We start from the raw sequence: 24,067 nt of genomic DNA, 5'->3' as shown, positions 1-24,067 counted from the left end.
AAATGGGCGATAGAAAACCGATCGGTGCCTATGCCATTCACAATATGCGCTGGCTGATGTCGGGGCAGCATGAGTACGAGCAATTTTTTATTTTTATTTTTTTTGCCGATGCCCGTGATGCCGCCCCCCACCACGATGCCGCCCGGGGCAACCGCCCGTGTCGCCTGTATCAAAAACCAGAGGGAGTGTTCGCCCGGGGGCGCCAAACAGGCTGAGACTGCCACTGGCCACAGTGTTTGGTGTTTTCAAAAAAAAAAAAAAACAAACAAACACACACACACACAAAGGTAAATCACATTTAGCTACTGAAATATGGCTCCAGACTAGTTGGATAAGCTAAGCTAAAAGCAGATGCTTGGCCTGTTTGATCTGCGTGGTTCATCTCAGACACCATGCTTTATTTTTTCCTTAAGTTGTCAGAAATATAAAACTGAAGACTGAAGTGTTGTTTAGACACCCTTAAAAGTAAACATGTTGTTTAATGTTTGATTAATACCTGCACTTTACTTTAGCTGAGAACTGCTTTTCGGGTAAAAGGGGAGATGTTGTAATTACAGGCTTATGTAGACTGAATCTGAATGTTATGTGCTTCTATGGGTGCTGTTACTCGTTCAGGCCATGTGGCGCTGTTGTGAAACAGGTAAGTGAGGAGGAGTGAGAAGAAGTGGAAGAGTGCGATGTGAGCGTTTTTCAGTAACATTAAAGTGTGCCTAAAAACAAGTCATCGTTTCCAGTGTTATATACAAACACAACACTCTCCTGTATTTGTACTCACCTGCTGGGACAAGTGTGATATGAGACTGGCACTGAAGAGCAACTTCTCTGCAGTGATGTGCAGAAAATCAGAAATGGCCTGGAACTGTGTGAACCGTTTCTTGATCTTCTCCATGAAAGGCTGTGAGGATTTTTTTCATGATGTCTTTGTGTGTGGACATCACAGAGTCGATGTAAGCTTTGTCATGAGGTACAGGATAGGTCAAAGTCTCATAATGTTTCCCTGGACCCATTCGTATGGTGGTCTCTGGCGTCACCACCGTAACTGTGTCCACGGCGACCCATTTCCTGGGCAATGGCTTTAAGACCTATCCAATGACTCCCATCCATGGGCACCACGAGCAGTTTGCCTAAAACATTTGAAAAACTTGCAGGCTTGGTGTGAGGAAGTTCAGCCTCTTCTGTCTTCAGTTTGTTGTCAGGACTGGACTTTTCTCTATCTGCAGCACCGCTTATTTCCATGGCCATGTTAAGCAACAAAAGCACAAAGACTCCTGCTGTTCTCATAGTTCTTAGTCAGTGTACCAACGGCTGACTGAAATGAGCACAGAGAAAGTTTGGGGGGAATGGCAAAGGAAACACCCCCTTCTCTGAGCTTTAAGTTCTACAGCTGTGAACCAAGCTGCTCTACCTGCAGGCTCCTCTGAATAAGTTGTTTTAATACCTTGGTGAATTAGCAGATTTGATTCGCATGTGTTCAAAGTCCTTCCTGTCTCTTTTGGGAATCTAGGTGAGAGGAGCATGAGTGTAATAACCCTGCTAAAGCAACCGTTACAGAGAATGTGCTGCAGCTTTAATGCAGTTTCAAAGAGCAGCGTTATTACAATATTTTTCAACAGTACTGTATTTCCAAACCTTCCTCTAACCACACTGAGGATCAACTATCTGCATCTTTTTAACACAGTTGCACTCAAGTCTTTGTAGTTGGTATCAGACAACCCACACATTTACACACTGAACATTCTAATCAAGACACATGTCAAGAAAAAGTAATATTAGCTTGGGAACCCCTCTCAGCATCATAATAGTTCACTCTATTTTAAACAAAAAATGGTATGTCTTTTATCTCCTAGGAATATCTGGAAATATGGTTTTCCTGGTTTTATGAACAAGGATTTTTATTTTTAGTGAAGCAGTATTTACTTGTATGAAATTCAATCTGAAGACCTGCTGTGCAAAAAATTGGGTACACACCAAAATTAGTTGTTAAACCTTGGACTCTATAGAGAGATGTGTCCAATCATAAGAAAAGGTATTTAAGGTGGCACATGACAAGTTGTGCTTCTCTTTGACTCTCCTCTGAAGAGTGACAGCATGGGATCGTCAAAGCAACTCTCAAAAGATCTGAAAACAAAGATTGTTCAGGGGGAGGCTTGTATGCAAAAGCTCATTTAGATAAGCCAGATTCATTTAGGAAGAAAGAGCTTTGGACTGATGAAATAATAATTGAGTGTTTCGGTCATAACAAAAAGCACTTTGTGTAGTGGAAGGAAACACTGCATTCCAAGAAAAACACCTGCTACCCACTGTCAAATGGAGGCTCCATCATTCTTTGGAGCTAGTTCAAGGACTGGGGCCCTTGTTGAAGTCCAGGGTCAGATGAAGTCAACCCAGTATCAACAAATTCTTCAGGATAATGTTCAAGCATCACTCACAGAGTTGAAGTTTGTGGTGTTGGACATTCCAACAAGACAATGACCCAAAACACAGTTGGAAATCTACAAAGGCATCATGCAGAGGGAGAAATACAATGTTGTGGAATGGTCATCACTGTCTTCTGACCTGAAATGTAATAGAAAATCGGCTGTATGTGACTGTATGTGGCACCAAATCACAAAAGCAGTTTACACTTTAAATGGTTAAATAAAGACTAGAATAACAGAGAAATTCCCAACAATCGGACAACCCCCTCTGAACAAGCACGTGGCACATGGTGGAAGAAAAAACTCACTTTTAACGGGAAGAAACCTCTGGCAGATCCAGGCTCAGGAAAAGAGCAAAAAAATTATTAATAACTACTTTGGAGCGGTAAACACAAAAGGTGACTGAAAACAAAACACAAACACACACACAGAAATGACATGCATTATATAATAACCCTGACAGGTTGTTGTAATAAAATGTAAAAAACAACAACAACAAAACAACAACCCCAAAACAAACAAACAAAAAAAACAATGCTGATCAAATACTAATGATTCAACAGATCATAAATATTTGAAGGAAACAGCTGTTTGCCCTCTGACCATTTATCACCAGGAATCACTACACAGCAAAATCTCCAGTGTTAAATTAACACTGGAGAGTGTCTATATGGGTCCACACCTCTGAGTGTTAAATACAACACTGTTGAGTGTTAAATTAACACTTTTGACAGTGTTATATGTTTAAAAGTAACCTAGTCAGTTTTGAAGATTAACAAAGACTAACACTGAGCAGGAATATTTCTAACATTTTGAGTTATTTTAACACTGGAGATTTTGCTGTGTAGAAATGTTTTTTTCACATAGGTTGAAGTTGAAGAAGAGAGCGCAGTTGGTGCTACGCTCCCTCGGCTTTCCTCAGCGGGGCCTAGAAACAAGCATGGCGGCTTCCAGTGTATTCCGACCGGGCTTGTTCAACCATAAAGTTGCAATAGTGATGGGTGGAGGCACTGGGATCGGTAAAGCTATCTCTGTGGAGCTGCTGGAGCTGGGTGAGTGAGTTCTCATAGTTCTGCGGGGAGCAAATGGGCAATAGAAAACCGAATGGTGCCCATGTAATCCCCAAAATGCGCTGGCATGATGTCGGGGCAGCATGTGTGCGAGCGACTTTTTTTGGGGGGGGGGGGTCCGAAGCCATGATGCTGCCCCCACCAAGATGCCACCCTGGGCGGGTCGCACATATCAAAAAAACACTACTGGTCTCCAGGTAGTTAGCCAATCCACAGAGACAATTGCCTGGATCCACCAATGACAGAAAGGGACCTGCACACTCAGATTTGCATATGAGACAACATTATGACCTGAGCCTCGAGAGGGGGAGAACCTGCATGCTCTGAATGAACTGGTCGACCCAAAAAGCAAACTCTGATTCACTCATGGGACGCGCGAGAGATCCCCACAAAATCCCCACGCCAAAAGGCACCGTGGACTCTGAGCCACAAACACTATCGAGGACAGCATGGTGGCCTGGTTAGAAAGTCTGTATTTGTAGTGTGTGACTGATTATTAAGAATCTGCACATAATTGTATGTACCGTATTTGGCAGACTATACGGCGCACTTAAAATCCTTTAATTTAGTCAAAAATCGACAGTGCACCTTATTTATGAATTCTGGTCGTGCTTACAGACCTCAAAGCGATTTTATGTGGTACAAGCGCTCAAAAATCCGTCAAAAAATGTTTTAGTACGACTTTGGTAAGCTACATCGCTTGATGGATTGTTGGAGCATTACAGCTACCGTAGTCAGGAGCCTCACGACTCATAGTAATCTCAAACGAACACTGCAGCGTCACTGAGAGTTAAAAACTGTCCAAATTCTTTCATTTTAATACAATGATCAGTGTTGCTGCTTTACCAGGTGTAACAATTAAGTTTAACATTCAGGCATCTATGAAAACAGAATTTATTAAATTTAACAGAGTTAGAAGTTAGCAGGAAACATGATATAACCAGTGTTAGTCAAGTTACTTGAAAAAAGTAATCAGTAACTAATTACTGATTACTTCCCCCAAAAAGTAATCCCGTTACTTTACTGATTACTTATTTTCAAAAGTAATTAATTACTTAGTTACTTAGTTACTTTTTAAAAACACGATTTACAACCTGAAGAGGTGATAAAGCGATAGATCTTTCAGCCCAATTCTACTTTTTCTACATAATCCATCATACAAAATGTAATCAAATGGAAAAATCTATTTTTTTAACTTGTTTTATCAGTTTTAATCTTTTAACTTTATGCATCAAGCAAAAATTTAATTATATGCAACATTCTGACTTGAATAAATTAGTTTAACATTTAAAGCTATTTTCTGCACATTCCAGCACATAAAATAAAATATTTTTTGTGTTTACACTCACTCTTTCAAATAGATGCAAGTAAAACACAGCAGAAAATAAATAAAGTCAAAGACTCAGCGGTCCCGTTGCTCTATTTTCACCTGTAAAGCAGGACTGCGGTAGGCGGAGGTTTACCCTGGTGCAGGTGTGCCGCGGTCAGTTGAAGATTCCGCGACTTTCTCTGTGAGTTTCCCATTACGTCGTTGCGCACTCGGTGCTTGCTCGGAAGTTTAGGGGGTTTTTTCGCTGTAAAAAGAAGTTTTCTTCCCACGCACAACGGACGCTAATGTTTTTGTCACTTTTTATGGAATCAAACTCAAAGTAAGGTCAGTACTTCCACGCTTTAAACGCTGCACGCTCATACTCTCTCCCACAATCGATATGTGAGCCATTGTTGATCTGCACACAGCTGTTGTCACTAACGGCGCACTCGCTTACGTCACTGTTGTGAGACATTCTCGCAAAAAATCACGGTTTTACTAACGCAGTAACGCAGCGTTCCTACGGGAAAGTAACGGTAATCTAATTACTTTACTCGTTACTTGAAAAAAGTAATCAGATTACAGTAGTAGCTTGCCATCACCAGTGTGTGAATGTGTGTGTGAATGGGTGGATGACTGGATATGTAAAGCGCTTTGGGGTCCTTAGGGACTAGTAAAGTGCTATATAAATACAGGCCATTTACCATTTACCATTTAGTAATCTACAGTAGTAGATTACAGCAGTAACGCGTTACTGCCCATCTCTGGATATAACATGTTCTGACTGTGAGATTTCTGAAAAAATTCAAACGTACAGCTCTGCTATCACTTCCAATATAAATGAAGACAGGAAACTAAACAGCAGTTACTTTTGTAGGGTTACTGAAGTTGGACTAGCTGGTATATAATGGTGCTACGTGATCGCTAGCGACACAGCTATGTTAGCATAACATAAACACAGTGAAGCTGGAGGATGAATGTTAACTTTTTTTCACTCCATAAAAGTTAATGTGAGGCTGTAAACGGACCAAACTTCAGTCAGGAGAACAACTGAGATAATCCATCCACAATACGAGGTTATTCATTAATATACTGCAACAACATGGGAATACAGTGGCTGTGAGGGAATTCAACAATACAATGGTACAGAAGTGGAGGAAGCAAGAAGAATGAGTTGAGTAAAGTTTAACTTATCTGATTGCTTAATTGCACTACAAGTGTCCAGAGGTCCACTAATTGGTCGGTGATTTTAACCTGGCAGGCAGTGTTGGTCAAGTTACTTGAAAAAAGTAATCAGTAACTAATTACTGATTACTCCCCCAAAAAAGTAATCCCGTTACTTTACTGATTACTTATTTTCAAAAGTAATTAATTACTTAGTTACTTAGTTACTTAGTTACTTTTTAAAAACACGATTTACAACCTGAAGAGGTGATAAAGTGATAGATCTTTCAGCCCAATTCTACTTTTTCTACATAATCCATCATACAAAATGTAATCAAATGGAAAAGTCTCTTTTTTTAACTTGTTTTATCAGTTTTAATCTTTTAACTTTATGCATCAAGCAAAACATTTAATTATATGCAATATTCTCTGACTTGAATAAATTAGTTTAACATTTAAAGCTATTTTCTACACATTCCAGCACATAAAATAAAATATTTTTTGTGTTTTCACTCACTCTTTCAAACAGATGCAAGTAAAACACAGCAGAAAATAAATAAAGTCAAAGACTCAGCGGTCCTTTTGCTCTATTTTCACCTGTAAAGCAGGAGCAGGGTAGGCGGAGGGTTACCCTGGTGCAGGTGTGCTGCGGTCAGTTGAAGAATCCGCGCGAGTGTCTCTGTGAGTTTCCCATTACGTCGTAGCTACTCGGTGCTTGCTCGGAAGTTTAGGGGTTTTTTTCGCTGTAAAAAGAAGTTTTCTTCCCACGCACGATGGACGCTAATGTTTTTGTCACTTTTTATGGAATCAAACTCAAAGTAAGGTCAGTACTTCCACACTTTAAACGCTGCACGCTCATACTCTCTCCCGCACTCGATATATTATCCATTGTTGATCTGCACACAGCTGCTGTCACCAACGTCGCACTTGCTTACGTCACTGTCATGAGACATTCTCGCAAAAAAAATCACGGTTTTAGTAACGCAGTAACGCAGCGTTCCTACGGGAAAGTAACGGTAATCTAATTACTGATTTTGCAATAGTAATCCCTTACTTTACTCGTTACTTGAAAAAAGTAATCAGATTACAGTAACGCGTTACAAGTAACGCGTTATTGCCCATCTCTGCTGGCAGGTAATACAGTGATAATGTTAATTAATTACTTAAAGGTAGTTAATCGCTGTTTGTCCGAGGAAGTGAAAATAGCAAATGTCAGGGTTTTTGTGTTTGTGTTGCTCAGAGTTACAAAATATATCACAACAACCCCAGTAAAAAGAAACTGTATTTATTCCTGCTTCCTCTTCCGTCTTAGTTTACGGAAGCATAGCTTCATACATTTTGCTGTCAGCATTACAAAGACAAGCACCACAGTAGTTAGCAGCACTATTACATCCAGGCTGAAGTACTGGAACCAGTAGAGTTCATGGAGAGCCGATTTGAGATGCTTCGCCCCTTTATGCCGCATCACAAATTCTGTCCAATACACTGAAAGCTCAAGCGGGTCCGACGGCCGATCATTATGAAGATCTGACAGCTTCTTCACGTTCTCTTTATACCTGAAAACACAGATAAATGGGCAGGTTTTTTTAAAATGACAATGAGCTGAATTTAATCATATTTAAAGCTCTTGGAGAACAAATGGTACAGTGGTTCAGTGTTTGAAGGTTTGTTAGAGTTTTTTATTTTCTGCAATTAATGTGACCACCATCAAGTTTAACACGAGTCCTAATTAAAATTAGATAATGTTACGTGAACCCAGTTGAACAAATCAGGACCTTTTATTAACTCAAACAAAAAAGTCACTCATTGCATACCTGTGAGGGGGAAAGTAAAAGCCTGCAGCCTGATATTCAAAACACTCAGAAATACACTGAGGCACAAATAAAGGACATTTCTGAGGACATCAGTAAAAGAGTATCTGATGCTCAGGCTGGAAAAAGATTATGAGAGCCTCTCTACAAAGTCAGACTTTGTGTGTATATAGGAAACTCCCTAGGTGTGCTTGACTAGCAAAGAGTCACCATCATGGAAATGTAGCTAGAATGATGACCCATTGTGTACTCAGAGGGCTAGCTTCAGTCATTGTTCAAATGTACTGTTTATAAGGTTGGGAAAACCTGCAAGACTTGCTTGTTTGAAAAAAATGTTTTGTAGACCAAAGGAGAACATTTTGATTGAATGACAAGGATCATGTAGATCAAACGTCACATTGTGAGCCGTCTGCTGACTCCCTCACCTGCTGTCATTGATGACCTCCTTCAGCCCCTTCAGAAGAGTTTCTGTATTAATGTCTAAAATGTTCAACACGATTCCTACACCTCTGCTGGCCATCCTCGCAGCGTTGTCCGGCTGGTCCCCGTTCAGGGGCACCATCAGCATTGGAATGGCGTGACACAGTCCCTCAAACAGACCATGTGAGCCAGCGTGAGTGATGAATGCACGGGCTCCCGGGTGAGCTACGACACAAGACATGCAGAAATATCAGATGTTATGAGATGTGACACATCAGCGTGCTTCACATTTCAGGATGTGCTGCTGCAGACACACACCTAGCAGGTCATTCTGTGGGACCCATTTCATCATCTTCACATTTTCCGGGACATTGTCAGGAACCTTTCCAGTGTATCTCCATATGACCTGTCATAGTTTTATTGTAGATTAAGATTAGCTGTATTTATTTATAACACAAGATAAGCTGTATGCTGATATACCTTCTGTGGAATCTGTCTGAAGGCCTCCAGAAAGACAGAGGTGATTTCCTCTGGCAGATCTGACACCATGGAGCCCAGAGTGAACACTACAAACCCGTGCTCTCCAGACACCCAGGAATCTAGATCCTGACAAAACACAAACTTGCTTAAGTACTTTGCATTTATCACTCTTACCTGATTGGTCTTACAGTCCTACGGTAAGTGGTGTCAATCAGAATGTTCATAAATGTATTTAGAGTCTAAAACTCATAAAGTCTTACTGGGGGCAGAGGATGTTTCACATTGCAATTGATTCCACCAACCAGTACAATATTGGGCATGAGTGGGCGTGGGAAATCCAGCGTGAAGTCATTCCTGTTTAAATACAGCAACAGTTTTTTAGTTTTTTACACTCACGCAGGCAGCAAATGTCAACAATACACAGATGTTCCATGTGTTACCTCAGCAGCCAGATATCAGAGTCTGAAAGCACTTCAGCCACGCCCACGTTCTCTCCAAGGAAATCACGGGCTATTTGGTCAAAGCGCCAATACAGCAGTTTGCAAAACAGCGGCTCCACCAATGCCACCTGTGGGTCAGAGGCATTACAGGACAATAATACAGCACCAAAACTGAAGACAGAAAAACTAAGACGTACTGTAATAGTAATAACATTGACATACTAGTTTGTCCCAAATGAACCTCATTGTAAGCAGAGATTGACGGTAACGCGTTACTGTAATCCGATGACTTTTTTCAAGTAACGAGTAAATTAAAGCAGTACGATTGCAAAAAAAGCAAGTAGATTACTTTTACTTTTACGCTGTGTTACCGCGTTACTAAAACTTTACATGCTGGAATATGCAGAAAATAGGTTTAAAAGTTAAACACATTTCTTCAAGTCAAACACTCTTGCATATAATTTAATTTTTGCTTGGTGCAATGTGCATAAAGTTAAAAAATTAAAATGAATAAAACAAGTTTTAAAAGAGACTTTTTCATTTGATTCGATTTTATAAAATGAAATATTCAGAAAAAATCGAACGGGGCTGATAGGCTTATTGTTTTATAATGTATTGTTGTGTATCGTGTTTTTAAAAGTAACTAAAAGTACTACTAAAGTAACTCATTACTTTTGAAAATAACAAATCAGTAAAGTAATGGGATTACCTTCATGGAGAAGTGATCAGTAATTAGTAACTAATTATTATTTGCAAGTAACTTGACCGACACTAGTTGTAAGCAATAAATAATACTCTCATGACCACAAATGAGGTGAGTATAAAGTATGAAGAGTAATTTAGGAAAGATAATTTGAAGGTAAGCACATATTTCCTGAGCAATATGGTCACAAACCAACAGTGTTTTGTTCGTGAATAACATTCCTGGAAAAGCTGTGCTTTAAGGCTTGAATATGCTAACTTCCGCCTGGCTCACCAAAGTGTTGATAAATCTCTCCTTGAAGCTCATTTTATCCGTGTATCCAGTGAAAAAGCGAGGAACGTATGAGGGCGGAGATGGGCAGCCAGCAGACTTCATGTCCAAGTGACACGGTATTCCTCTCAGCAGATTGACAGTAGGGAGACCTGGAAGTGATTGAGTAATGATAGGTGAGAAAATGTGCAGGTGTACAAGCAAACAGATAACCTGAGTGCAGAGGAGCTCACCTAATTTCCGAGCTACTAATGAGCCCGTGGGAAGCATGGGATCTGTCAAGACGGCATCAAAGTCCTATAAAGTGAAACAGGAAGAAGGTGGAAAAGCAGAAAGGAGTCAATCTTCCACTGTGTGTCAGCACTACACTGTCTTGCATACATGGTTCACACATGGAGGATTTTACAGATTGTAGGTAGAAAGGTATAAAGTGGCTAAACTGGACCTATGATGCTCATTTGAAAGTAGGACAGCATTGCATGATTCACAGTTCAGTTTTTATCCTTTATTGGACCTTTGTGCAGCCCCCGAGTTCATCATCAGTCTAGCAGAAGCTTTTTTTTATAGCCCCTCCCCCTTTAAGTGTGTGAAGTTGTAGTGGCCCGATTTTGAGACCTGATAAAGCCTATATAGCTTTTAATGTCCTGATGTGTAAAACCTTAGTGTCAGGGTGGGCTGCGTGGTTTGTTTGTTTTTTTTTTTCCATGGGTCTATTAATAATAATATACAATTAAAATTTTAGGAACTATACACAGTCAACCACTACAGTTACATTAATAGATGTACAACATGATGAGAATTTGGACTGCCAACTTGTAGAAGAGAACCTCCATCCCAACACTCTTACACAGTATAAGCAAAAGACCCTCCATGTACAATTTGCAAAGCTTGAGCTCCAATGTTGGTTTTGCAGCTGATACCAAAGTTGTGTTCATCTTCTGTATTTGTACTCACCTGCTGGGACAAGTGTGATATGAGACTGGCATTGAAGAGCAGCTTCTCTGCAGTGATGTGCGGAATATAAGAAATGGCCTGGAACTGTCTGAACCGTTTCTTGATCTTCTCCATGAAAGGCTGTGCAGATCTTTTCATGATGTCTTTGTGTGTGGACATCACAGAGTCGATGTAAGCCTTGTCATAAGGTACAGGATAGGTCAAAGTGTCATAGTGTTTCCCCGGGCCCATTCGTATGGTGGTCTCTGGCATCACCACCGTAACTCTGTGTCCACGGCGACCCATTTCCTGGGCAATGGCTTTAAGACCTATCCAATGACTCCCATCCATGGGCACCACGAGCAGTTTGCCTAAAAACTGTGAAAAACTTGCAGGCTTGGTGTGAGGAAGTTCAGCCTCTTCTGTCTTCAGCTTGTTTTTGGGACTGGACTTTTCTGAACTAGATCCCTTTGTATTATCCACAGCACCAGTTATTTCCATGACCACGTTAAGCAGCAAAAACACAAAGACTCCTGCTGTCCTCATTGTTCTCTCGTCAGTGTACCAACCGCTAATTGAATTGAGCACAGAGAAAGTTTTGGGGGAATGACAAAGGAAACACCCCCTTCCCTGAGCTGTAAATCAGGCTCTTCTCTTTGCAGGCTCCTCTGAATACGTTGTTTAAATTCCTCAGAGAATTAGCAGATTGGATTTGTGTGTGTTCAAAGTCCTTCCTGTTGGGAATCTAGGTGAGAGGAGTAGCCCTGCTAATCTAAAGCAATCAAAGAGTGTCATGTGGCTTTAATGCAGTTTCAAAGGGCAGCGTTATCACAATATTTCCCTCCCCGAAACCAGGGTCAACTATCTGCATCGTTTTAACACAGTTGCACTTCAGTCTTTTTAGTTGGTATCAGACACACAACCCACTAATTTACACATTGAACATTCTAATGAAGACACAACTCAAGAAAAATCACAACAGACTTTGTCATTCAGTATGATCTAAATAATGTTTTAAAGACCACAGTCAACAATAAATAAGTGTGGAAACACAGTACATGTTACAAAGGGAAAAGGTAGGGTTTGTTGACATTTTAAATTCCAGAGCACACAGAGCTCAATTTGTAAACAGACACAAATGCAAAGGGGGATGCTTGTGCAAAGAGAGACCTGGTCAAATGGTATATGTGCATATAGAGTTGCACACAGTCTACCCAATCTAAGTTGCCGGCATCCACATAGAACTAAAACATAAAATTAACCATGTTAAAAGGCAGTTTTTTTTAACTTACTGAAACCTAAATGGTTTAAATTTCTGCTACTTTTTCTGAAACTTCTTTCTCAAACAATAAAACAGAAGCAGAAATAAACTAGAGTCTCGAGGATCATGGAGCAGGTTGCTTGCCCCTGACTTTAATTTAAGTTTATTTATATACCCTGTATTTCCAAAAGTATTTACTCATCCATCCAAATAATTGAATACTGGTGTTCTAACCACTTCTATAGCCACAGGTTTTGTGCTCCAAATCACAATAGCTGACTCAAGGCACTTTATATTGTAAGGTAATGACCCTACAATAATAGAGAGAAGACCTCAACAATCAGCCAACACCCATAGAACAAGTACATGGCAACAGTGCGAAGTGTAGAACTAGGCTCAAAAAGGGGAAGCCATCTGGCATCCATTCATATATATTAGATTCATTGATTATCGACAAGTGTGAGCTCCTCTATCAAAGTAGAAATTTGGGTAGTTTGCTGGTCTGCATAATTCACACACACAATGCCAAGAAGGAAAGACATCAGCAGCAACTGTTGCTGCCCATTACTTTGGGAAGAGGTTTAAGACCATTTTCAAACAATTTGAAGTCCATCATCCTACAGCGAGAAAGATTATTCATAAATGAAAAACCTTCAAGGCAGTTGCCACACTTCCCAGGAGTGGAAGTCGCAGCAAGTTTACCCCAAGACAATGCAAAAGGCAGAAGACTGTCTTAATGATAGTACAAAAGGCAGCAAATATATATAGCGCCAAATCACAACAACAGTCACCTCAGGGTGCTTTATTTTGTGAGGTAAAGACGTAAAGGTGAGGTATGAGCCAGTAATAGGAGAAAATGAGCACGCAATAAAGTGGACTTGTTAGGCAGAGTTTGCCATCTGACTTAAAACACTTCAACTCAATTTTTGATGACAGACACAACTAAAAAAATCCTGATCAGATACAGACACATGTACACAATACACACTACTGCTTAAAAGTTTGTGGTCAGATTGAAACATTCTTTTTTTAATTATAAATTTACATTTGCTTTAACGTAATATTACATGAAGCTTGCCAGTAATGTTTTCACAGATGTGTTTTTAACCTGACTCCATGTCTGCATTGTGTGGGTGGAAACATCCAGATAAATGTCCCAAGGTTTTCTAACAGAGCATTTTATTATAACCAGATGAACAATGTCACTGACTTCACCTGTCAGTGGGTTTAGTTTTGTGGCTGATTTGTGTGTGTGTTGTTTTTGTGTTGTAATTGTTGAAAGCTCCTATTTGACATCTCTCTTACTGTGTGTTGCACTTTTTATGCAGACTTTGGGCCCCTCAACCTGGCCACGCTGTACAGATACTGCTGGAAACTCAACAAGAAGCTGAAGGTAATGCAGATGAAAGTCTGTACTTCAGACTCAGGGCTTTGTATGCTGTATAGATATCATTTAGAAAATGCGTTACACTCTTATTTTGAAAGGTCTTTGCTCTGATGGTGTGTGTGCACTCCTCTGACAGTAGACGCCTATTTTAAATGTATTAATGCACATGTGCTGTTTTCACTGATTATCATTATAGTCTTTCACAATGTCTAGAAAGAGACTGGTTCACTACACCAGCTATGACCAGAAGAAGAGAGCCAATGCTGCGGTTCTCATTGGTGCCTATGCTGTAAATATCATTTCATTTGTCCATCACATCATCTGATTGCCCGTCTGTCTGTCCATTATTAGTTACGTATTTTAACCTCTGCCCTGTAGGTGATGTATTTGAAGAGAAGCCCAGAAGATGCCTACATGACTCTGATTGCAGGAAACAACACAGGCTACATGCCGTTTAGGTACAGGCTGCTGCTTTCTATGAAACAGCACTTCATGCTGGAGCTGTTGTCATTACATTTACTGAGACACTATTCTTCTCTGTCTGTTAAATCTAGCTTAGCTTAGCTTAGCATAAAGACTGGAAGCAGGGGTAACAAGAAGAAACTCCACCTAGCTGGAAATTATTTGGCGACCTTGGCATGAACGTTCCAGGAAGTCAGGAAACCTCATCAAAGCCACACTTTTAAGTTTGGGATGGGAACATTTTCCCGTATTATTGTAGGGTTTTTACTGCTGTTGTGATTTGGCACTATATAAATAAAACTGAATTCAGAAATTTGAATGAATTGTTAACAGTTTATGAGCTCTTAGTGAGCTTTAGCGGTGCCAGTGGGTTGATTTCATTCATCTAGACTGAGCTAAGAACGCATTTCCCCCCATTCCCAGTCCTGAGCTCAGCTCAGCTAAACAGGTGCTGCTTAGTTTTTACACTCTTAGTGATGGTTTATGTTTATTTACAGTGCAAACAAGTCTGAGACCATATGTGAACAGATATGATCTGAACCCTATCCTATTGTAAAAGCTTTTGTTTATAACTACACTACTATTACTGTATTCCCTTCTCTTGTATTCCCATTAGAGCGATTAGAACATGCTGTAGGTATTACAGGTACTGTGCTGCAGTGGTTTGTATCATATCTATCTAATAGACTCCAGTTTGTTTATGTAAATGGAGAGTCCTCTTCACACACTGAGGTTAATTATGGAGTTCCACAGGGTTCAGTGCTAGGACCAATTCTGTTTACATTATACATGCTTCCCTTAGGCAGCATCATTAGAAGACATAGCATACATTTTCACTGCTATGCAGATGACACCCAGCTCTATCTGTCCATGACGCCAGATGACACACACCAATGAGTTAAACTGCAGGAATGTCTTAAAGACGTAAAGACCTGGATGGCCGCTAACTTTCTGCTTCTTAATTCAGATAAAACTGAGGTTATTGTACTCGGCCCTGAAAATCTTAGAAATATGGTATCTAACCAGATTCCTACTCTGGATGGCATTACCTTGGCCTCCAGTAACGCTGTGAGGAACCTTCGAGTCATTTTTGACCAGGATATGTCCTTCAACGCACATATTAAACAAATATGTAAGACTGCTTTCTTCCATTTGCGCAACATCTCTAAAATTAGAAATATCCTGTCTCAGAGTGACGCTGAAAAACTAGTTCATGCATTTATTACTTCCAGGCTGGACTACTGTAATTCATTATTATCAGGATGTCCAAAAAACTCACTGAAAAGCCTTCAGCTAATCCAAAATGCTGCAGCAAGAGTGCTGACAGGGACTAGAAAGAGAGAGCATATTTCTCCTGTTTTGGCTTCCCTTCATTGGCTTCCTGTTAAGTCCAGAATTCAAAATCCTGCTCCTCACATACAAGGTCTTAAATAATCAGGTCCCTTCTTATCTTAATGACCTTGGAGTACCATATCACCCTATTAGAGCCCGTCGCTCTCGCACTGCAGGCCTACTTGTTGTTCCTAGAATATTTAAAAGTAGAATGGGAGGCAGAGCCTTCAGTTTTCAGGCCCCTATTCTGTGGAACCAGCTTCCAGTTTGGATTCGGGAGACAGACACTATCTCTACTTTTAAGATTAGGCTTAAAACTTTCCTTTTTGCTAAAGCATATAGTTAGGGCTGGACCAGGTGACCCTGAATCCTCCCTTAGTTGTGCTGCAATAGATGTAGGCTGCTGGGAGATTCCCATGATGCTCTTTGTGTTTCTTCTTCACTCACTTCTCTGCACTGAATCATACTTGTTATTAATCTCACACTGTCTTCACAGTGTGTCTTTGGTCCTGTCTCCGTCCCCTCAGCCCCTCAGCAGTCAGTCAGATTGCCGCCCCTCCCTGAGCCTGGTTCTGGTGACACATGTGTTTCTGTTAAAAACGAGTTTGTCCTTCCCACTGTCAGGGCCGGCCCGTGGCATAGGCCGTATAGGCAAATGCTAAGGGCGCCGTCCATCAGGGGGCGCCACGCCAGTGCCACAAATGTTGAAAAAAAAAAAGTTGGTACTATTATTTCTAAATACAAAAAATAATCCCACGTTAATTAAAATGCAAAGTAAAGATTATTTAATAGAAATATTATTTGTTACAACATTACACTACACTGCTGATGTAGGGGGGCGCCACCTAAAATCTTGCCTAGGGCGCCAGATTGGTTAGGGCCGTTTCTGCCCACTGTCACCAGTGTGCCTGCTCATAGGGGGTGGTCTGATTGTGTTTCCTCTGTATAACTGTAGGGTCTTTACTGTACAATATTAACTGCCCTGAGGTGACCTTTGTTGTGATTTGGTGCTAAAAAAACTGAATTGAACTGAATCTGTGAAACCACTGCAGAGTTGTATGCTCTGAGTGCTTTTGTTGTGGAAATCTGTTTATGCTCTTTTCCTCTGCAGGCATTACAACATGGTTTCCTGGATTTTGAAAGGTTCAGTGCAGAAGAATATGAACATTATGAGGTAACAGACTGCAGAGTGAAAGGTAAAAGCCCCCCAAAACAGACCGTATGTGTTCATTATTGCAGTGGTGGTATAATTAAGGTGTTCTGGAGCCAATATTTTTAACGTATATGTCACTAACCTCTATCACATGATCAACAACAGCTGGTGTGATTATGCGAACGTGCACCCGGTCAAATCCTTCTGCTCACCGGACCTGGAGTACCTGATGATTAAGTGCCGGCCATTTTGGCTACCGAGGGAATTTACAGCAGTGATTATTACGGCTGTTTACATCCCCCCACAAGCCGATACTGACCGAGCACTCAGGGAACTGTACAGCGCGATCAGCAGTGAGGAAACCGCACACCCAGAGGCAGCGTTTATCACAGCTGGAGACTTTGATAAGGGAAACCTGAAGAAAGTCTCACCAAAACTCCATCAACACATTCCCTTTAATACACGTGGAGACCGGCTTCTGGACCACTGTTACACCTCTTTCCGGGATGCGTACGGAAGCCCTCCCCCGCGCCCCATTCGGCCAATCAGATCACTGCTCCATCCTGCTCCTGCCCGCCTACAGGCAGAAGCTGAAACAGGAAGCTCCAACCCGGAGGGCGGTGCACTGTTGGACGGACCAATCGGAGTCTGCGCTGCGGGACTGTTTTGATCACGTGGACTGGGAAATGTTTCACGTAGCCGCAAAAGACATTGATGAATACACAGACTCAGTCTGTGGATTTATCAGGAAATGCGTGGAAGATGTCGTCCCATCCAGAACAGTTAAATCCTTCCCAAATCAAAAACCCTGGATTAACGGAGATGTTCGCGCGGCACTGGCGGCACGGAACACCGCCTTTGCCTCCGCGAACACATCAGACTACAAACACGCACATTACCAACTCCGGAAGACGATCAAAGCAGCCAAACGTGAGTACAGGGACAGGGTGGAGCAACAGTTTGACAACCCTCGGAGTATGTGGCAGGGACTAAACACGATCACAGACTTTAGAGGGAAAACCAGCACACCGCAGACCACGGCCTCTCTGTGTGAGGATCTAAACGTATTCTACGCTAGATTCGACACAGCGAACACCATGAGACCGGACAGTGTGCGCACCGCGGATGACGTCAGTGCACACGCTGTGTCTGAGGAGGATGTGCGGAAGTGCTTCAGGAAGGTGAACGCGCGCAAAGCTACTGGTCCGGACGGGATTCCCAGCCGCGTCCTCAAGTCATGCGCGGCTCAGCTGGCTGGAGTGTTCACACACATCTTCAACCTTTCCCCCTCTCTGTCTGTAGTCCCAGCCTGCTTCAAAATGGCCACCATCGTCCCTGTACCCAAATCCTCCACCATCTCCTCATTGAACGACTGGCGACCTGTAGCCCTGACCCCCATCGTGAGCAAATGCTTCGAGAAGCTGGTCAGGGACTTCATCCGCTCTGCACTACCCGACTTACTGGACCCTCTACAGTTTGCATACCGCCACAACAGGTCCACTGATGATGCCATAGCCCTGACACTACATACTGCCCTGTCACACCTGGAGAAGAGAGACACGTATGTGAGAATGCTGTTTGTAGATTACAGCTCAGCATTCAATACCATCGTTCCCTCGAAGCTGGACAGGAAACTGCAGGATCTAGGACTGAGCAGCTCCCTCTGCAGCTGGATCCTTAGCTTCCTGTCTGACAGACGCCAGGTGGTCAGACTGGGCAGCATCACCTCATCCCCCATCACACTGAACACTGGTGCTCCACAGGGGTGTGTACTGAGCCCTCTCCTGTACTCACTCTACACCTACGACTGCACAGCCACTAACAGCTCCAACATCATTGTGAAGTTTGCGGACGACACTACAGTGGTGGGTCTTATCACCAACAGTGATGAGACGGCTTACAGGGAGGAGGTCAGCGCCCTGACCCACTGGTGTCAAGACAACCATCCCACCCTCAACGTCGCAAAGACAAAGGAGTTGATAGTGGACTTCCGGAGGTGCAGAGAAGTACACACCCCCATCACCATCAACGGCGCTGCTGTGGAGAGAGTGAGCAGCTTCCGTTTCCTTGGAGTACATCTGGCTGAGGATCTTACGTGGTCAGTACACACAAACAAAACAGTGAAGAAGGCGCAGCAGCGCCTCTTCTTTCTCAGGAGACTGAAAAGATTCGGCATGAGCCCCCGCATCCTCAGGACCTTCTATCACTGTGCCATTGAGAGCATCCTCACTGGATGCATCACCACCTGGTATGGCAACAGCACCGCCTACAACTGCAAAGCTCTCCAGCGAGTAGTGCGGTGCTCTGAACGGATAATTGGAGGTGAGCTTCCCTCCCTCCAAGACATCTACAGGAAGCGGTGCCTGAGGAAAGCGGGGAGGATCATCAAGGACTCCAGTCACCCCAGCCATAAACTGTTCAGACTGCTTCCATCAGGAAGGAGGTTCTGCAGCATCCGGTCCCGTACCAGCAGACTGAGAGACAGCTTTTTCCATCAGGCCATCAGACTGCTGAACACTTCATAGACACCTCAGCTTCACTACTGGAACTTCAACACTATGCACTCCACACTGTATATAAATGCCACTTGTTTTGCACATATTCAACTCTGTATATTTTATATATTTTATTTATTATTATTATTATTATTTTTTTTTTTTTTACTATTTAATTTGTAAAATGTGTACACACACACACACACACACACACACACACACACACACATAGGATAATATTTAGTATACACATCCAGAAATGCATATACTATTATATATTGTACATATATTTATTAGTTTCAGATGTAGCCATTCTTGTATTTGCTGGTTTGTGTTGTTGTGTTTGCACATCTCTGTCGCTTGTGGGGCTCGCACACAAGAATTTCACTCGCATGTGCTGTGCCAGTGTGCCTGCACATGCGATGTGACAATAAAAGTGATTTTGATTTGATTTCACAGTCTTTCTTTCCTTTCTTTTTGTGCTTTTAGCGAGTTGAAAATGGAGATATGAACTGGATCGTTCAGTAGCCCTCATTCTCGTGGTAAGATAAAAAACGGTGAGTCAGAATCTCAAAGCTGAAAGCTAAAAGCATGCCTCCAAACAACATCAGTGCTCATGTTGCTTGGCCTGACAGAAGGCCTCTGCAGCCCCTCAGTGCCTGCACGTCCTGAAACAGTTGAGAAGAGCTAACCTTACCCTGCTGTCTTCTGATGGCGTGTATTGTTTCCTGCTTAGTGCTGTCATGTGTGAGTTGTCATGTTGTTATACGGCTGGATTAGATGAGCCTGAACCCTGCAGTGGCTCGGGGTTTCCCATGATGCACTCATGCTTCTTCATCACTCAGCTCTTTTTAATTTGTGTATTTACACCACTTTGCACGTAGTTATTATTCACCTCTGGCTCTCTTCCAGTCCATCTCATGTCCTGTTGTCCTCCCCTCACCCCGACCACATGTGGCAGATTGCCCCCCCTCCCTTAGCCTGGTTCTTGTTAAAAGGGAGTTTTTCTTTTCCACTGTCAGCAGGTGCTTGGGGCCGTTCGATTGTTGGGGTTTTCTCTGTATTTAATGTCTTTACCTTACAACATAAATCAGTTGACACTACATCATTGAATCTTATTTTACGTTTGCATTAAGAGACAGTACTTGCATTAAAAACAGACCCTCGCTGATTGAAACGTATGATGGAACTCAGTTATTGTTGATTCTGTCTCCAGGTTATCCCCTTCACACACCCGATGCATACTTCTCATACTTTTGCCAAAATGACATAACGACCGTGGTTCGTCTGAACAGGAAGTTGTATGATGGCAGGCGGTTTGAAGATGCAGGATTTGAGCACCACGACCTCTTCTTTCTTGATGGGACCACGCCCTCTGACCTCATCGTCAGACGCTTTCTGCATGTGTGTGAATGTACAGACAGGGCAGTGGCAGTGCACTGTAAAGGTAGGACTGCAAGTGTTTATGTATGTTTAATTGATGTCATTTATTTCTTTTATCTTAACTTTGTCTCTTTAAACACTTCATCCATTTACAGCTGGATTAGGCCGCACGGGGACTCTGATTGGCTGCTACCTGATGAAGCACTTCCGGTTTACTGCAGCCGAGGCGATTGCTTGGATCAGAATCTGCAGACCTGGATCTATCATCGGTCCACAGAAAAACTTCTTAGAAGAGTGAGTTTGTGCCTCAGCTGTGACCGCTCAAACCAAACGGTCCAATTTCCGTGACTCCAAAGGTCTCAGTCGGAGACAATCATTAACCTTTAGTGCCGTTCATGAAAGTACAGGAGTAATGCTTTCCATATGATGTGCACACAGACACGTCTGCAACACTTCATTAGGATAATGTGCCCTGTCACAAAACACAAGCAGACGGCAACTTCACCTCCAAGGTGCACGGAGAAGGCAAAGATCTGATGAGGTGAAGACTCCAGTGACAGAGTATTAGGGAACAATAACGTGTTAGTGGCCTTCATCAGGGTCATTGCGTTTACCTGTGAAGGTGTGATTGGTCCACTTGGATCTTTTTCTGTTTCCAGTTTTTTTTATTTAAACACAAACTGTTTGACATTTTGCAATGACCCAAAAGGCGTTGGTCACTGAGTACAGCTGTTCACTAATACTTCGAGTGTCGCTTGAGTCTTCACACAAAGCACAAGTAGATCAGGAAGGGTTTGAGGTGTCAACTTCGGCAGATCTCAATCTCATCGAGCATCTGTGAGATGTGCTGGACAAACAAGGCCCGTCTGTCCTTAGGCTGTGGCATCTATTGATGTTTCTCCATGCTGAGGTCATGGTTGGAGCATGCTGGAAATGTAGTAAAAGTTAGAAGAGAAGCAAAAGGTGGAGGTCAGGGTGGGGCATTCCCCAGTGTGCCCATGTGCAGCTGGTGGTGGTGGTGACTGCAGCAGTGGGAAACTGGTGGATGATGAATCAAATGTAATTTTAAAAAAAAAGCCTGAAAACTGTGTTACTGCTGCAGACTGCAGTCACAGTGTTCAGCTGCAGCTGGTTTCTCTCCTCAGCTCTGGATGCACACTTCCTCCTTACGCCACAGTAGTGCTCTGTTGCTAATGGCTACTAGCTTTGTGTGTCTACTTACACGCTAAACCAGGATGTTGAATGTTATACCTGCTAAACATGATATCACAGTTAGTTTGTGGTGTGTGTTTGATGTTTGTGTGCAGGAAGCAGCACAGTTTGTGGGTTCAGGGTGACGTGCATCGGTCTAAACAGCTGGTCCAACAGAGACTGAGTCAGCAGCAGCAGCTGCAGCAACAGCAGCTTCACCGCTCTGACTCTGTGCAGGGAGGGAACAGGAGGCAGTGTCCTCGCTGCTTTCCAGCATTGATGACCTGTCAATCAACACCGTGCTCTGCAAGTCATATAGCTTGGATGCGATCAGCAGTGTGACTTCATAGCATCAACATGACCTTTTTTAATGGTTACTGCAGAATTCAAACAGGCTACTGAATTATGATCACAATGTTGTGTTTTCTGGGGCAGCACGGTGGCATGGTGGTTAGCAAGCAAGAAGGTCCTGAGTTCAATTCCACCATCAGGCTGGGGTTTTTCTGTGTGGAGTTTGCATGTTCTCCCTGTGTTTGTGTGGGTTCCCTCCAGGTACTCTGGCTTCCTCCCACTGTCCAAAGACATGCAGCTTGTGGGAATAGGTTAATTGGATAATCACTCACTAGGTGTGAATGTGCGAGTGAATGTGAGTGTGAATGGTTGTCTGTCCCTGTGTGTTGGCCCTGTGACAGACTGGCGACCTGTCCAGGGTGTACCCTGCCTCTTGCCCTATGACTGCTGGGATAGGCTCCAGCGCCCCCCCCCGCGACCCTGAAAAGGATAAGCGGATGGATGTTGTGTTTTCATGCTGCTAATTGTGTCTTTCTTTCTTTGTCTGTGCAGAATAACTGCAAAGAAGTCAGTCTGACACAGGGAGACAAACTGAGAGCACTGAAGGGAAACACCCACCGAGATCAGCGTCATCCTGCTCAAGGTACCAATTGCTGTAATTAAATTTTTGATAAATGGTTATTGTGGTCAGTGCAAGAGACACGTTGAGAATTAGCTCAAACGCTGGAAACAAAGTTTCTATTAACAAGGAGATATAACAGACACCAATATGTTTTTGTGGATGTCAGAAAAGTACATAAGTGACTGTTGTCGAATGCTACAAAGAACGCACGCTTTGTTTGCACGCTGTCTAACAGACAGACTGGACTGAATGAAATCATGCTGTGTTCTCATCTGTGCAGTGTAAATGTTGTGTATAACCTGCTTGAGCTCATGTATCCTTTTTTGTTCTTTGGTTAAACTGGAACCTAAATGCAACAAGAGAAGTTGTTGTCTTTTGGATACTTTAGTTAATTATGAGTGAGATTAAGATTATGGAGGTTGTCAGAGTATTCCTTCTACTGCCTGACAGTGTCCTCAGTTGGAGTCAGCAGGCCTCCATCTTTACTGTACACCGTGTTGGTAGAGCACCACTTCCCCCTCCTGACGGTTTGCCAGAATCGCTCCTCCTACGCCCAAGATTTTGCTGCAGCTGCAGCCTGAGCTGCGTTTCGATTGGCCTGCCTGCTGCCTCTGCTCTCCACGGCCCAAATATAAAAGATATATAAGATGCTGCCATAGTTCAAGAAACATTTTATAAAAAGTAAATAGTTACAAATCGGGGATATGGGAGCTGCGGCAAAAAGAAACAAAAGTGAAGGACGACCACGAATCAAACTCACAATGTGCTTCCGGCTTCTCCTGTAAACTAACATCACTAAACTGCTAACCTGACACAACCAAGAACTGGGCTACTTCCACATGAGTTAAATCGAGGTACCTCCAACACGTTGAAGCGTATTTGTATTTTGTCTCTTGTACAGAGTGTATGTGCAGATGTTGATTCCTGCAGTGAGCGTAGAAATCATCAGAAGAATTTTTAGAGAAATTGTTCGTTGTGCTTGTTTTTGTGAAGGATCAAGGTTAGTATTTGCTCTTGGATCACACACACACACACAAATATGATGTGTTCTTGTTTTCTGTGTCAGGTTAAACCTGTCCAAGACTTCATACTGCTCCATCCTCCCTCCCCCGAAGCCCTCCAAAGTCAGCAGCATGTGTGCGAGCGACTTTTTTTGGGGGGGGGGGGGTCCGAAGCCATGATGCTGCCCCCACCAAGATGCCACCCTGGGCGGGTCGCACATATCAAAAAAACACTACTGGTCTCCAGGTAGTTAGCCAATCCACAGAGACAATTGCCTGGATCCACCAATGACAGAAAGGGACCTGCACACTCAGATTTGCATATGAGACAACATTATGACAGCAGTCGTAACAAAGTCCATGTGGGTGATACAGAGTATGTACAGCTTTCTAACACAACTGTACTGTAGTTTCCCAGTATATATTAGATTTAATATGGGGGGCTAAATTCAAGTGTTTGTCTCCAGACCAC

General features: G+C 42.6%; 1 protein-coding gene and 1 pseudogene across 1 annotated transcript; one reads left to right on the top strand and one right to left on the bottom strand.

Moving 5' to 3' along the window:
* Positions 1-7,137: 7,137 nt before the first annotated feature.
* LOC146554095 (UDP-glucuronosyltransferase 1A1-like) lies at positions 7,138-11,761 on the bottom strand. The gene is made up of 9 exons (XM_085253495.1): positions 11,039-11,761; positions 10,318-10,381; positions 10,088-10,236; positions 9,112-9,239; positions 8,932-9,025; positions 8,672-8,797; positions 8,510-8,597; positions 8,197-8,416; positions 7,138-7,516 (listed from the first exon to the last, which is right to left on the bottom strand). Exons 1-9 carry the CDS (start codon positions 11,561-11,563, stop codon positions 7,246-7,248), a joined length of 1,665 nt encoding a protein of 554 aa, XP_085109621.1. The 5' UTR covers positions 11,564-11,761; the 3' UTR covers positions 7,138-7,245.
* Positions 11,762-13,470: 1,709 nt separating this feature from the next.
* Positions 13,471-23,775, top strand: LOC146554094 (dual specificity protein phosphatase CDC14AB-like; annotated as a pseudogene).
* The last annotated feature ends 292 nt before the right edge of the window (positions 23,776-24,067 follow it).

This window comes from Mchenga conophoros, linkage group LG18 (genome assembly GCF_057382185.1).
Source record: "Mchenga conophoros isolate Kocher_MC1m ecotype Shallow Benthic linkage group LG18, M_conophoros_male_GT1.1, whole genome shotgun sequence".
In the NCBI taxonomy this organism is placed as follows: domain Eukaryota; kingdom Metazoa; phylum Chordata; class Actinopteri; order Cichliformes; family Cichlidae; genus Mchenga; species Mchenga conophoros.
This window is presented reverse-complemented; position numbering and strand designations above follow the sequence as displayed.